The sequence below is a fragment of the Symphalangus syndactylus genome, chromosome 1 (assembly GCF_028878055.3).
Source record: "Symphalangus syndactylus isolate Jambi chromosome 1, NHGRI_mSymSyn1-v2.1_pri, whole genome shotgun sequence".
NCBI classification, from domain to species: Eukaryota; Metazoa; Chordata; class Mammalia; order Primates; family Hylobatidae; genus Symphalangus; species Symphalangus syndactylus.
In genome coordinates, this window is record NC_072423.2 from 66274405 (window position 1) to 66291070 (window position 16666).

Sequence of the window (16666 nt, forward strand, 5' to 3'; positions counted from 1 at the left end):
TTGAGGAAGAGGAAGAGGGTAAAGCTGGTGGGGCTTGTGGGTTGTGGAGATGATTTACATCAAGCAACAATAGCCACAGGAAAGAGAATGAGTAGTCAGTGTTCCCAATGACTAAAACATGCTAGAGGGCAGAAGGCTATGCTAGGGCCCACAAGGGCTGACAGTCAGGTTTTCATGAAGACAAATAGCCTGATACAATGTGCAATGCTATATTCTGTTCTCAAACCTTTTCCTCACACCATATAGACCCAAGCTCAATGTGTTGTATCCCAGATTGTCTTACAGTATCAGGGCCTGCAAAAGTGATGTACTCAGATAAGGAGATTCTTCTGAGGTCAGTCTCTTTAGCAACTTACACTTTCCAATGTCTATCTCTGACAGTCATAGCCACACAGCTGCCACACTCCTACATGAATAAGGACTTGGTTAAGATTTAAGACCTCTAAGTCCTGCAGTGGTCATAACTTGATCCCTGTTTCTGACAGCAGTCTGTCTGCAGGCAAGAAGCAACCTTAACATATTAAATGAAGAAAGTGTTTAAGATTTATTCTGTCTGAAGCTCAGATTTTCTTGGCTCCCACAGCTGAACTTTTGCATTTTCATTTTAATCTTACAGGCTATGTTATATTTTGCTCACCTATTTTGAAATGTGATTTTTATCTTTTTCTACTTTCCTTAGTAACTGGCACAGAGCCACACTGGGGCCAGAGATTTTGTGACAGAGAATGTTGGACAGAATTTGGCTGCTGATTTATTCTTTGTGCCTTGCTATTTCAGAGAACCGTGAGTCCAAGTGAAGCTTGGTTCTGTTGGCTTAGAGGTGAGAGTCATCCATATTAACATGTTCCAGTCAATCTGTGGACCAAGTTGGACACTAGCACTACAGTCAGAATTTACCTCTCATTCTCCTATGTTCCCTTGAATCAGTGTGACAGCACTTAACTCTATCTGCCTTATATTCCAGTTCTGGTTCTGACTCCTCCAGATGGAAAGCCATTTGAAGACAGGAAACTCATCACATTGTACCCTCAACAACTAACACATTTATGACGCATGATAGGCACTCAACAGTAGTTGTTGAAAATTAAGGAAATTAGAGTTATACATGTCTCTCTCTTTCCCACTAGTTCATGAATTCCTAAAGGAAAAATATAAAGTCTTTCTCTTTTTGCATACTCACCACGTTTAGGGAAGAGAAGAGACTAACATATTTAGTCAGTACCTGCTGTATGCCAGCTATTTCACATTTTGCTATGTTTCTTTTTTTTCTTTCTTTTTTTTTTTGGGACAGAATCTTGCTCTGTCATCTAGGCTAGAGTGCAGTGGAACCATCTCAGCTCTCTGCAACCTCTGCCTCCCAGGTTCAAGCAATCCTCCCACCTCAGCCTCGGAGTAGCTGGGATTACAGGCCTGCACCACTATGCCTGCCTAATTTCTGTATGTTTAGTAGAGATGGAGTTTTGCCATGTTGGTCAGGCTGACCTCAAACTCCTGGCCTCGAGTGATCTGCCTGCCTCAGCCTCCCAAAGTGCTGGGATTACAGGTGTGAGCCACCACAACTGGCCGCATTTTATTATGTTTCTGTTTTACAGATGAGAAAACCAAAGCTCAGAGAAATTACATTAATTTGACCCAAGGTCTCACAGCTTATGAGTGGCCAGACCAAGAGGAAGACACAGGTCTGTGGGACCCAGGGGTTCCACACCATGATGGTGACTGACCCGTACACTCATGAAACTGAAGCCTGTGCTAGCAGCCGGGAAAGCTAAGAGGCAATGATTGATATTGCAGAATCCTGAACAGGCTTAGGAATTTGGGAATAAAGGTGAGGCTAAAATAGGAGGACTGTTGGAACATAGGTTTAAGAAGCAGTTGGCTATAACCAAAAAGATAGATAATAAGTGTTGGCAAAGATAGGGAGAAATCAGAACCCTCATATGCTATTGGTGGGAATATAAAATGGTGCAGCCACCATGGAAAACAGTCTGGCTGTTCCTCAAAAAGTTAAACATAAAGTTACCATACAATCCAGCAATTCTACTCCTAGGTTTATACCTACCAGAAATAAAAACATATGTCCATACAAAAATCTGCACATGAATGTTCATAGCAGCATTATTCACAATAGCAAAAAAAAGGGGAGACAAGCCAAATGTTCACTGACTGATAAATGGATAAACTGTGGTATGTCTATACAGTGGAATATTATTCAGCAATAAAAAATGAAGCACTGATGCATACTACAATATAGATAAACCTTAAAAACATCATGCTAAGTAAAAGAGGACAGTCACAAAAAAAAACACACACACACACATTGTGTGATTCAATTTATATGAAATGTTTACATTAGGAAAGTCTAGAGTCAGAAAGCAATTAATGTTTGCCTAGGGCTGGTGGTTTTTAGGGGAACTGAGGAGTGACTGTTAATGGGTAGAGGTTTCTTTTTAGGGTGGTGAAACTGTTCTGAAATTGATTATAATGATGAATAAAAAATATGTGAATATAACAAAAAAACATTGAATTGTACATGTTAAGTGGATGATTTGTATAGTATGTGAAAAAAAGAGAAGGAGTTGGAGCTGCCCACCCAAAGAGCTGGGTGACTGCCCCTGCCTAACCACAGCAGAAGATTCAAGGTTTATTACTTGGAAACATTAAAACAAAAGTTCTCTTGTCTAGTGGACACCAGGAACAGGAAATGACAGGAACTGTAATGAAATCATGGGAAAGGCGAAAGTTTACCAACTGAATGCTCAGACCCCGGGTCCTCTTCTCCCACTTAGCCAGAAAGTCCCCTCCATGGTAAAGATTAGAAGGTTCTTCTCTGGGGAATTTGACCAGCTAATAAAAAAATAAACTAATGGTTCTAATTCCAGGAGGTTCCCAGTGGAACAGCCCAACCAGGTAAACTTAGAGTGATGGTCACAGTTCACAAAACCCACCAGTACAAAAGTTTCCAATTGACCTGTGTATTGTTCTGCTTTTAAATAAGACAGTCAAGGGTCATCAGACAACTGACACAACCTCTAACATGAAAAGACAAAGATGAAAATAAAGAAACCAGATAAAGCAATTGAGATGAAATCTACATTATGCAGGAAAATTAATACCTCAGAAAAAAACAAATACCATTAATACACTTACAGAGATAAGAGAAGATAATACATCTGGAAAACAGGATGCTATAAAAAAGCAACCATCAGAGAAAAAGGGCTGGGCATGGTGGCTGACACCTGTAATCCCAGCACTTTGGGAGGCTGAGGCAGGTGGATCACTTGAGGTCAAGAGTTTGAGACCAGCCTGGCCAACATGGTGAAACCTTGTCTCTAATAAAAATACAAAAATTAGCCGGGCATGGTGATACATGCCTGTAATCCCAACTACTAGGGAGGCTGAGGCAGGAGAATTGCTTGAACCCGGGAGGCGGAAGTTGCAGTGATCTGAGATGGCACCACTGCTCTCCAGACTGGGTGACAGAGTATGACTCCATCTCAAAAAACAGAAAAAGAAAGAACTTATAGAAATTAAAAAATATGATCACAGAAATAAATCTCAATGGAAGGGTTGAAGATGGAGTCAAAATATTACAGAAAGTAGAATAAAGGCATATAAATAGAAAAAAGTAAAAATAAGGAAAAACTAGAAAATCAGCTTAGAGGCTAGGTGCAGTGGCTCACTGGGATCACTTTGCAGCCCATAATCCCAGCACTTTGGGAGGTCAAGGCAGGCGGATCACCTGAGGTCAGGAGTTCGAGACCAGCCTGGCCAACATGGTGAAACCCCGTCTCTACCAAAAATACAAAAATTCGCTGGGCGTGCTGGTGTGCACCTGTAATACCAACTACTCGGGAGGCTGAGGCAGGAGAATTGCTTGAACCTGGGAGGCAGAGGTTGCAATGAGCTGAGATCGTGTCACTGCACTCCAGCCTAGGCGACAGAGCGAGACTCTGTTTCAAAAAAAAAGAAAAAAAAAAAAGAAAATCAATTTAGAGGGTCCGATATTCATACAACAGGTGTTTCCCGGAAAAAGAACAGAGGGAGGGAAGCACTGGAGGAGTAAGTGAACCACATTTCCCAGCATTGAAGGACATGAGTTTCCAGGATGAATGAGCCCATCACTGCCCAGAACAAAGAAAGGAAAGAGAGCCACTCCAAGGCTCATCATCATAAAATTTCAGAACACTGAAGCCAAAAATAAAATCCTAAAAGCTTCCAGACAGAGAAAAAAAACAGATCATTTATAAGAATTTTACAAAGAAAAAAAGATCAGCTTCACATTTAGCAGCAAAATTGGAAGCTAAAGTAAATACAGCAGTGCTTTCGAAATTCTAAGGATAAATTATTTCCAATATAGAATGTTCTCAATTCAATGAGGGGGTAACATAAAGACCTTTGCAGACCAGCAGAATCCCCAAAAATGTACATCCCACACACACTTATCTCAGGAAGTTATTGGAGAATGCATTGCACTAAAATAAGCAACAAACCCAGTGTGTGTGCGTGTGTCTGAGTGTGTGCATGTCTGGGTGTGTCTGTGTGTATATATCTTAACCTAACTCTAACCCTCAGGTGGTCAGAATGCTCCAGAAAAGATTTCTTCGAGAAGATAGAAATGAAAGAATTCCTAATACATTTGAACACACAGAGGAGAGATTTGGGAAAGTAGAAGGGTCTTGGGAAATGAATAATGATGTATGTATGAGGAGCTAAAATAGCAAGAGGATTATTAACTTGGTGGGGGGAAACAAAAAGCTACGCAAGAAATATGACTCAGCTGTGAATCGCATTGACATTGTCACAATAATATCAACACTGAATATGGATCTGAGATTACGCTGTAACTGTATTAGAAAGGTGGACAGGAACAGGAGATGCCTGCGAGGGTTGTTAGGGGAAAATAAAAGGTGACAGATAACAAAACGCTCTTCTGCTATAAAAGGAAGGCTGTATACAATGCCTAAGATGAAAAAAAAAAATGAAGCAAGAGCACCATAAGCATGTCACAGAGAGATACGGGGGTCATGGCAGATTATCGTCATAAAGGACTACCAGCAATTCCTTCCAGCCCTCCATGCGCAAGTCCACTTTCTTCCCCTGGAATCTAGGCAGGCCCCATGACCTGCTCTGTCCCATGGAATGTGGCAGAAGTGGGAGTGGGTGGCTCCAGCGCCCCGGCCTTAGAGGCCTTTCGGCTTCTGACCACACTCTTGGCAGCCAGTGGCCCTGTGAAAAGTTCACCTCCCCTGCTGAACTAGAGGCCACCTGGAGAGAGAGAATCACTGGAGGATGACAGCAGGGAAAACGTGAGACCAGCCAGGGAGCCCTCAGCCATTCCGGCCACCCCCAGTGATTCTCCAGGCTCCTGAGGGCAGCCACGTGTCCAGTCCAGGCTGAATTGCAGAATCATGAGCAAAAAACCAGCTGCTGTTCTAAGCTACAGGGTTTCGGGATAGTTTTTTAGGCATTAGCAGGTAACTGAAAGAGGGGTAAATGCCAAAAGAAAATGGTAAGAAAGTTATCAAGAGGTTACCTCTGGGGAATGGAAAATGAAATGAAGGTGGCCTGGGCGGGAAACTGCTGTTTTTCAGAATTTCAGGAATTTCAGGAAACCTACGACATTATCTGACTCTTTAAACTATGTATATCTCTAACTTTTATAAGAAATAATGTAAAACAAGCAAAATAAGATAATATGAATGGAAAAGCCAGATAGACAAAAATAAAAGCATTCAGGTCCAACAGATAACCAGCACTGATAACCAGATAATCAGAAAACGCCCCCAAAGAGCCAGAGTGTGGAGTTCAACCTGAAACCACAGAAGATGTAGTTTGAAGCTGGAGCCTTCAATACTTGACACAAAGCAGGTTTCCAACAAATGCCAAACCGAACATCATAGCAAATGCAGACATTTTTAGGAGCCAGCCTGAAGGACCGCGGACAGGGACTAGGCTGAAGTTAGACTTCTCTTCCATGCTGGCCCAGTGGCGCTGTCTCTACATATGAGTATCCATTGGTTGCTCTATCGTGTTTAGACCAGGATCCATTCCCAGCTCTTGTACATTTGTCATTACTCTTAGAACAAAATGGTATGGTATCACTGGTTGTTAAAATATTTAAGTGCTTCCAAACCAGCTGGTTGAAGAACAATGGCCTCTGCTCTGAGCATTTCTGCAAGCTGTCCCTGTGTGTTTCTACTGTCACCACCACCCACTGTAGCAGGCCCTTGCCCCTATATCCCTGGGGCCAGATGACTGGTGCCATCAGGACGCCTGAGTCTACAGTCACTCTCCACTGGCCAGTGCTCCACGGAGTTGCTTTCAAATGGGAACAGTGGCTTCCACAGTGTGTCACTTGGGTTGCTAAATATTTGGAATGTCCCCTTGATGTTGCTGTGATATCCTGGAAGACTTCTTTCCTAACACCAGAGGCTGATAGAATTAATGGTAATGTGTGGGCTTTGAAATTCAAAGACCTGGGTTTGAAGACTGGCTCCACCTTGTAATAGCAATAAGCTCATGTCTGCCTCTCAGTCTCCTATAAGCTGGAACCAATGATTCCTATCTCACACATTTTGGGGAGGGCAATGTGAACTGACACATGGAAAACATCCAACACATACCGTCTGCTTAATAAATATGAATTTTCTTTGAAGTACGAAGACAGAGGCAGTGGTAAAAGCTACTATGCTTTAAGGTCCAAAATAAATATCCTAGGACTTTAATCAACTGGCTTCAAAAGACACAAAACTCCATTCTGAGGTGACTATTTGGGGGAAGGACCAACAGGAAAGCTTGATGAGCAAAAGAGTAATGCGTGCTGCAGGTTCCATTTGGGCTTCAGCAAATTGGCACTGAAGTACCTGCGTGATAGTGATGAAAATGTATCTTAATGTATTTTGGGCTGTAAAAACTGAAGAAAGCTGTCCTTTAATCTTGATATGTCCCTAAGCACAGTACCAGTAATATTTGCCCTGGTTTTATAGCTTTACAAATGTAAACCTTTATCTGGCTCCCCGCATGCTTTCCTTTTTCCAGTCTTGGCATTTCTGGAACACAGGTATTATGTATTCTTCTGGTGAATGAACTCAATGCAGCGTAACAAAGTATCTGAGGTTCAGGATATGGGGGGGGTGTGGTAATTAGATTGGCCTTCCATTCAACTGTTTCACACCAAATGGATGAAGGAATCTGTAGCAGTTTAAATACTTGTAGATTACTTTAAAGTATCACAGGAGATTCATTTTGATTACTCAGTTGCTTACTGAATTTATGTTTTGCAACAATGGGATCACTTTTGATTCAATTATATAGTTTTTTCAAGTCAAAAGTCAAAATTATAGACATAAAATGACTCCAATTTCTGGCACAACTTGCAATTCTGAGGCTTGTAAAAACGGCAGATACTTGCTTTTAGAATAAAGAGACATGGGTACCCTATTCTTTCCTTTACAGTCTAACAAAACTGAGAAAGGGTGTTTTTGTTACTTTTACCCCTAAATTGGCAGTGGGGGCTAAATCAGATTTCCCCACAGCCACCAACTGCAAGAACTTAGAAGTAATCAGTAAATATGACATCCAAAACCTTGACATCTGCATCCATCATTCATAGGTGATTATGGGGGAGGCGATGCGCTTCCCTTTCTTCTATGAGGAAAATTCTCATCCAATCATTTTAATCATGTTAAAAGAGCGTCAGGATGAGGCCTTGAATCTCCGCCTTAAATTGAATAAGGGCCTTGGCAGGGCCTCAAATACATGGGTGATTTGGCAAGAAAAACTAATGCTGTCCATTTCTCTGGAGACAAAAAAAAAGAGGTCTTTGTTTTAAAAATAACACTGATACATCTTTTTGTTTTGAAATCCATTAATGTTGTTTAGATTATCTAAACGATTATGCCAAAGCAATATACTGTAATTATTTACAAATGTTGGACCAACATTTTGAGTTTAAGAGACACAGTTCAAGAAGACTCTGAATTTGGTTTCCTCTCACCTCCCACACTGAAATGTCACACTTAAGAGATTTCAGGTCAGGCACGGTGGCTCACGCCTGTAATCCCAGCACTTCGGAGGCTGAGGCGGGCGGATCACTTGAGGCTAGGAGTTTGAGACGAGCCTGAGCAACATAGCAAAACCCTGTCTCCACAAAACATACAAAAATTAGTTGGCCATGGTGGCATGCACCCGTAATCAGTCCCAGCTACTTGGGAGGCTGAGGCAGGAGAATCACTCGAACCCAAGAGATAGAGGTTACAGTGAGCCAAGACTGTGCCACTGCTCAAGGGATCCTCCCACCTCAGTTTCCCAAGTAGCTGGGACTATAGCCACTCACCACCGCACCCATTAAATTTTCTGTGGAGACAGGATCTTGCTATGTTGTTCCGGCTGGTCTCAAACTCCTGGCCTCAAGCAACCCTCCCATCTTGGCCTCCCAAAGCGCTGAAATTATAAGCATGAGTCATCAGGCTCAGCCCTCCTCTCTTTTAAGACATTATTCTTTAATGTTGCTTACCCTATTAATGTAATACGAAATGTAATTCAAGATATGAAATATAATGTAATCTGAAATATGAACTATAATTCAAATCTCTCCTGCAAATGAAAATGTCCCTGTCTTCAGCCAGATTATCTGAACCTCAAAAAAGGCATGTTCTACTCTCTACTTTGGATTCCGGTTGTCTTGTCTACCAGACTGCAAGCTCCGTGAGCACAGAAGCTATATTTTATTCATTTTATTTGGCATTTCTAGAGGGGCTTGCACACAGAAAGTTCATACTAAATATTTGTTTAAAGAATAAATGAAAGCTAGTTAGAACTTGGTGGCCCAATTATAAATAATAAAACAGAAATATGACAGCTTAATGGAAAATTAATACTACTGATGAAATAGACATGACATCATATGGTTTAAAAACATACATACATCTGTCCGAATACTTATTTAGAGACAAATTTGTTTAATGTTGTGATTCCTTGATGTCATATCCTTACTGGATAAAACTGGACACTGGATTTGAAACACAGATCTTTAAAAATATCATGTCATCAGTAGGCACGTGAGCAATAGTACTAAAAAAAAAATAGCATTCCTAGGTAATATAAATATACTTACACGTATTTATTGATTTTCTACCACTACTATAACAAATAGAAAAACTGTTTCATTACTACAGTTACAAACTTCATTTTGAGAATAGTCCCTGCATTTTTTATGATGATAGCAGTGACGGCAGCTGGAATGCAACCAATACTAATACTTCCCCACGTGGAGCACAACTCACTCCTTCTATCCCTGAGGTCTGTTTTAACACATTTGCAATTTGAAAATTACTTTCATTTCAGAACTGAACATTTGCCTTCATGGTCTAAATTACATCACTGATTACGTTAACATAGATGGCTCATAATTGTCAATTAACTTATTGCTGGGAGGAAGCAGCAGGTTATAATACAATATTACAATTACTAAAACAACTTGAGTTCTTATTACATACTAGCCACCATTCTGAACAACTATTTAATCCTTAAAACAACATCAGGTAGATGCCATTGTTGTCCCTCACTACATTGATAAAGAAACTGGGGCCCCAGGGGGTTAAGTGACTTGCCTGAGGTCACCAGGCTGTCTTGGTTTCAGAGCCCACACTCCTTGCCCAGCACACAGAAATGATTGGATTCAACGCCTGGGATCACTAAACATAATTGTACTTTATGAGATGGTTATATTTTAAAGCATATATTATCTACTTTAAAGTAAGACTGTTTTGCCTTTGAATAATAAATTGTTTTATAAACATCAGCTAGTTTCCTAACATTTCTATGTCATAAGAAAATGACTGGGGCAAAAGAAATGTGGCTTCTTCCACAGAGCCAGAGACAAGTGAGTTTTTCACGCCAAATGTAAAACATCCAACATCACAGGCTAGTGAATAATACCTCACATGATACTGAGGTACAATATCACATCATTCAGGAAGCATAAAGGAGTCATGTTTAATATATCCAAGTCCAATAAATGTATTTCATTTTAAATCTCCCATGCTGAAAAATGCATTTCTTTTCTATTTTTAAGAGTATCGATGGAATATTCATGATAAATTCAGAAGTTAAGAGAGCTCCTAGGATCTCTTTGGAATCTTAATTTGGGATTACTAATTTATGTTTATATTGGCTTTCACTGCTGTATAATTACAAAATGCCCTTAAGCAATCAGCAGGACCTTTTCGAGGTATGATGCTGATTTTGGTTCTTCAAATGTCATGCACTGAAAAAGAAATCAAATCACTGCTTGACTGAGAAGTTACTTCCCTTAAGGTTTGGATGGTTGGTGTGGTTAGAAACTCTGTTGTCAGCAGTAAAGAATGAACTTTCTATGAAAAATGTCTATACTTCCCTGTTCCTGGTTTAAAATACTTAGCATTATTATTATTTTTACTGATCACTCACCGGTGTAACTGGTGGTTACAGTCTGTTCAAGAAAATGGCACTTCTGACAATATTTCATTTTCTCAATGCAAACCTGTTAGCAAGACGAGTGTAGGGGCCGTTTTCAGAGTTGGTGGCTACAGTGGGCCATCCGCATTCATTCAATCAGCGGTAAGCAAAACCTCCCAGAAGATAAGCTACACAGGGAAGCAATCCTGGAATCTGCTTTATCTTTGCAAGAGCTCCAGTTTAGAGCATCTCCTCCAGTGGCTGACTGAAGAACACATCAATCCTTCAGACTTTTGATGCTGTCATTACAGTTACGAGTCCAGATGATAGCGCCTTGTCTACCTTGCTCACCCAGTATCTAGTGGAGTGTGACAGCACACAGTAGGACTTCACAAAGATGTAGGGCTTGAATGCATTATTAGGGCATAACTAGGAGGGAGCCTGGGCTAGAGATTACACATGTGATTCTGGAATCAGACAGTCTGAGCTTGAATACTGATCCCCCCCACCAACTAGCTGGGTACCCTTAGACAAGTAACACAACCTCTCTGAACCTAAGTTTTCCTATCATAAAATGGAGGAAATGATAATGGCTGGCATGGCAGGTGCTCAATGAATGTTAGCTATTATTAAAGGGAAGTCTGTGTTAGGCTGGCCTCCCTGAGAGATTACCCACATGCTAGTTTTACCCAGGGTGAAACATATTTTCTATCACAAAATCTGAATGTCCATTTTCCCATTTGAAAGCTAATACTTCAAGGTCCATTTAACTTTATTTGGCAGCGGTTGCAAGAGTTGTTTTGAAATAATATATAATGAGAATAAGCATTTAGTAGGAAAATGAGATACTCTGTTATGACATAGCCTGAAAGCCATCATCGGCTAGCTTTTTCTATTCACCCCATTATCAGTGGATGAGCCACATGGCAAAGAGTTGGAGCCATTGGAACAACCCTGGGAAATTGCATAGGAGACCACAGAGAAGATCTATACTTAGCAATAATTAAACCTCAGATTGAGAATGTCAAGCATTCCCAAACTAATGAAAAGTCAAAAGTATAATTAGATTGTAAATTTCCCTCCCAGAGAAGAGCAGCCCCTATTACCAATCAGTGAAGGGAAAAAGGCCTCATTTTGTTTCCATTTTCCTTTAGAAAATATGACTCTTTCAATGTTAAATGCAATTGCCTTTATAGGCTTGTTTGCTTATCCCAGTTAAGAACAAGAAAGAGAGACACTGAAAAAGCAAAAAGACCGTGAGTCCCAGAAAACTTTGGGAGAAGTATACTGCTTACTAGTGCATTTTAAATATATTATTGCCAAACTGTATTTCAGAAATATTTATGCACAAAAGTACAAAAATAAGCAGCTGAACACTGTGTTTTCATGGCACCGGCCTCCTCTCTGTGTTAAATTATAACACTGGCTTGGACCTCTGTGGTCCCGGGTGGTGGCAGCTGTTTTTGGTTGTCTCTTAGGCAACAAGTGCTGCCGCACTGAAACTAACCAATATCCCCAACTTTAAGAACCAAAAATGTGATTTAGTAATGACACACCTAACTCTAGAGGAGTCAGATTCCTTCATCGAGAATGTGAATATGTATCCAAAAAGCCATGAGATTGAGGGTGTAGTACAGCTAATTGAAAATGAAATTGGAAATAAATTAAAACAAACTTCATGTTTTAATCAGTTTGGAAGACTTCAAGTACTGCAGCAATGGGGAAAGTAATTTTCTTCTGGGTAATATATAATGATGTCATTATTTTGGTACTTGTGACTCCAGGGATGGAGGAAATGGATGTTTGCTGAATTCAAACAGATGGATGGCACTGTGACTGACTGGCAGATGCAGGATTACACTCCAAGAGCCTGGTCACTACAAAGGCCATATCCAGGTTTAAACATCAGAATTAGAAAGTCACGTTGGTACCCTAAAAAGGCATCTGACTTGCACAGGAATATTTGCTTTTGCAAATGAACTTCTTTAACTTCTACGGTGTCCACTGATTTTCAATTTGGCTAAAGAATGGTGTGTGTGTGTGTGTGTGTTTGAAAGACAGAGTCTTGCTTCTGTCACCCCGGCTGAAGTGTGGCAAGATCTCGGCTCATTGCAACCTCCACCTTCCGGGTTCAAGCTATTCTCCTGCCTCAGCTTCCCAAGTAGCTGGGACTACAGGCATGCGCCACCACGCCCGGCTAATTTTTGTATTTTTTTAGTAGAGACAGGGTTTCACTACATGTTGGCCAGGCTGGTTTCACTATATGGTGATCTGCCTGCCTCAGCCTCCCAAAGTGCTGGGATTACAGGCATGAGCCACTGCACCTGGCCAAGAATGTTTTAGATTAACACGTTTATACTAAGATTTACAAGGCTTGTCGTTGCTTTCTATCATGTTGGCTTTCTGAAGCATGGTGAGTTAACAACTATTTGATGTAATCAGGAACCCGGGGAAAACCTTTAGTTGGTTCCCTGTGGCAAATGGTCAAAACAATTCCACTTGGTAAAAGCAGCTTTCCTTTTTTGTCTAGGCTTCCAAAGCCTCACGTCCAACTGGTTGGCTACACCTCTTCCTGGATACAGCACCAATTGCGGGTTACTTGGCTAGTTAGTTGTCTCAGATTCACTTTTTTTTCTAGTCATCTTCACCAGAGGTTATCTATCTGGTGTCTCAGGGCCTTCCAAGCCACATGGGGTAACTGACAAGGCTTGTCTTTAGATGCCTACCCTATCCTCCTAGTTGCCAGTTCCTATTTCTTCTAGACTCAGTTTTCATACCTATACTGTTAGGATTGAAATATCTACTCTCAGGGCTGCTGAGAGGATTAATTGCAATCTGTTTGTAGTGTATATAGTACAGTGGCTGGTACTTAGTAGGTACTAAAAAATTATTACTGCCCCTCCCGTCCCCACCCCACCACTCAGACAAATGTAATAAATACAGATCACATGGTAATAATTGGTAGTCAAAACTCTCATGGAACATTTTTTTTCTTTTTCTTCTTTTTTTTTTTTTTTGAGACGGAGTCTCGCTCTTGTCACCCAGGCTGGAGTGCAATGGCTCGACCTCGGCTCACTGCAGCCTCCATCTCCCGGGTTCAAGTGATTCTCCTGCCTCAGCCTCTCAAGTAGCTGGGATTACAGGTGCCTGCCACCACACCCAGCTAATTTTTTGTATTTTTAGTAGAGACAGGATTTCACAATGTTGGCCAGGCTGGTCTCGAACTCCTGACCTCGGGTGATCTGCCCACCTCGGCCTCCCAAAGTGCTGGGACTACAGGTGTGAGCCACCGCGACCCGCCGGAATATTTTCGTTTTTAAAAGAGGCCTTCAAAATGATTAGTCTACCCAGGGATTCACCAGTCCGTCCCTCCATCAACCTCCCCGACTGGGGCAAAAACTTTATGGGGCTTTTGGGCAGTGCTAGACCACAGCGGGTAGGCCACCAGCTGGTCCAGAATGCAGCATGAATCTCTCCAAAAATGTGTTTAGGACTTCTGGGTATGTTTTCCAGTGCAGATGTAAAGTGGAAAAGTGTCTCAAGTGCAGTAGCGGTCCTTTACCCAGTAAAAAGCATAACAAAAGTTTCAGGGTTTAAGAACCCACGTGGGAGCTGATGGAGTGGGTAGGTGGCTTATCTTCCCAAGCTTTAAAAACCACTGGCCTTAATGACCAGCAGAGAAGATTCACTTCTGGCTAAAATGATAGCTGAGCCCCAGATAACTTTTAGCCATGTGAAATTCTTTCCTTTCTAGGGAGTCTCCTCAATTAGAGCCAGCTAAGGAATGTGTGTATTTCCTAGAATGTAAATGAGGGAAGAGAAACTGAGATGGAGACAAAAAGGAAAGCAAGCCACTGCATTTTGAAATTCTCTAGGTAGACAGTTGTATCCTGTCTTTTGTTTCTGTTTCCCTGGGGCAGACCACATTTCACCTGGCCATCAGTCACCTCCCTTCCCGAGGTCTCCCGACGTGAAGACCTAACGCCCTTGGAAAGGGAGTGAATTGGTAGGATATCATCGCTCCGGATAGTTCAGCGGGAGCTGCCCTTCACAAAAAAACGTTCCAGAGCCAAAAGTTACTTTCCATGCGCCTTGGGGCTTCCCGGGCGCCTCCCTCGGACAGCAACCCTGGCAAGTCAAAACGATTGCATCTCCAGGTCTCTGGCGGCTGGAAGCTCGGTCACCGCGGTCAGATGGCATTTCGCACCCAGCCCGGGAGAGCGCAGGGCTGTGTTATCCTAGCACAGAACCAGGAACTCTCACACGAAGCCTTGGGTAAACACCACGCGGGCCCATTGCTGAACGACTCTTTGATGCCTCCGCTGCAGTTATTTATCTCATACATAAATCAGGATTCCGCTGACAAATCTCCGTGTTTCCACTAAACAGAAGGCTGCCCCGCAGTCCTTCTTGTGCTTCTTTTTAAAGTACGATAACATCTGACACTTCCATAAACCGGCCTGCAGAGGACACCGCGCAGGGGGCGACTAACCGGCTGATGTGTGTCACCCATGAACACACACGTGGGCACACCCCTCCCACAGGCGGGCACGTGGAAGGGACGCGGAACCGAGAGCAACTATTTCCCAGTCGGTGAATCTGATGGAGAAAGATGCCAAATGCACTTCCCGAGCCAGCTGAACTCCTCGGGCACCTAATTATTGCCAGATGTGGCGAGGGCGCACGGAGAACATCCCCAGTCCGGGAGAAAACACCCGGCCGCCAGCGCGGGGACTGCTCGGGCCGGGAAATGGCTAGAGGCGGGAGGAGAGAGGACTGGGCGAGCGTGGAGAGCGCTGCGGAGTGGAAAACCGACCGGGAGGGATGGCGATGCCTCCACTCTCCTCGGCATGTTTTTTCAATTAAAAAGTTGGAAACGGGAATCCGTAAACAACGACTTAGGGCTTCAAACTACTTGCAAAGACGCGATGGGGAGGGGAATATTTGCGCGTCTCAAAATCCCAACCTCGAGGTCTCCAGCCTTGCCTGACCCGGGAGCCGGGTGCGCCCCCAGTGTCCGCGCACGAACCCGGCGCCCTGGCAGCCCCGACTCCCCGGGCCCGCAGCCCAAGAGAAAGTTCGCGCGGGAGGCACCTCCATCGCCTCCCGCGCGCCCCAAAGCCCGTTCCCCCTGCCCAGAGCCCCGCGGAGCTGCCGCCGCCCTACCTTTCATGGTGACCGTGGGGACGCACAGCCAGCCAGGGAGCTCCGCGCGAGCGCCGCGCAGCCGAGGAAGTCGTCCTGAGCGGCTGCTCACTGCACGCCCATGGTAGCCGCGCCGCGCGCCGGCCGTCTGCGCCCTAGTCCTCCCTCGCCGCCGCCGGCCCGCGCTCCCCGCGCTCCCGGCTCCGCGCTGTGCTGCCGCGGGGCTGCCGCGCGCGCCGCTCTCCCAGGGCGGGAGGCGCCGCTCCCGCCAGCGCCCCTCCCCCTGGCCCGACCGGGCCGAGCGGGCGGCCGCGCCCACGCCCCCCTCGCGCCCTCCCGCGCCCGCCCCGCCCTCGGCCCGCGCCTGCCCTTGCTGGGCACTTTCTCGCCTGCCCTCTCCTGCGCGCCCTGGCCCCGCTCGCCCGGGCTCTCTCTTTTTCACGTTGCACCAGCATCAGGATGAAGTCGGGAGCAAAACCTCTCCCGGGGCGTTCCAGCGTTCACCTTCGGTGTGCACCTAAGGTGCTGCTGCTGCTAGGGTCGTTTCTACACCCCAAACTACCTAGCAAGTGTTGGGCGAGAGGATGAGGAGCTGCTGTGCCACGGGGGTGGCGGGGGGTAAGGTGGGCCCTTCCCCAAATGGCTCTGGGGCATGGAGAGTTACAGAACGTCCTCCGGGTTCAGTTTCCAAGTGCGTGCGCTGATTGATGCCCGAAGGAGACCAAGCAGCAGGGAACACTCTCTCTGTCACCCAGGGAGAGCCCGAGTCGCCAGAATCCGAAGTCACCATTAGACATTCTCTCTGCGCTCTTGGACACCTCCAGAGAAAAAGCCAGCACATCCTGCCTTGGCTGGAAAAGCCAGCCTTCCACCCAGCGCCCCTAAAATGATCAGGTTGACTCCAGTTTTGTTACGAAAGGAGGCCGGGCTGCTGAGAGGTTCCCTGAGTTCCTTTCGTTGATCGCCCGTCACATTGCCCTGCTGTATACTTAATAAAGCCCATGTTTATCTTTCCCTTTAGAACCCCCTCTAAGCAGACCAATTGCTTTATTGCTTTAAAACATACACTAAGTGGTGAGTGGAG

At 44.1% G+C, this 16666-nt stretch overlaps 1 protein-coding gene across 1 annotated transcript in view; it reads right to left on the reverse strand.

The window, feature by feature from the left end:
- Window positions 1–15769, reverse strand: part of COLEC12 (collectin subfamily member 12) — a 181945-nt gene extending 166176 nt beyond the window's left edge. The window contains exon 1 of the mRNA XM_055236776.2: window positions 15604–15769. Within this exon, the coding sequence (XP_055092751.1) occupies window positions 15604–15610 (7 nt within the window). The 5' untranslated portion in view covers window positions 15611–15769. The remainder of the gene's footprint in view (window positions 1–15603) is intronic.
- Between the last annotated feature and the right edge of the window lie 897 nt (window positions 15770–16666).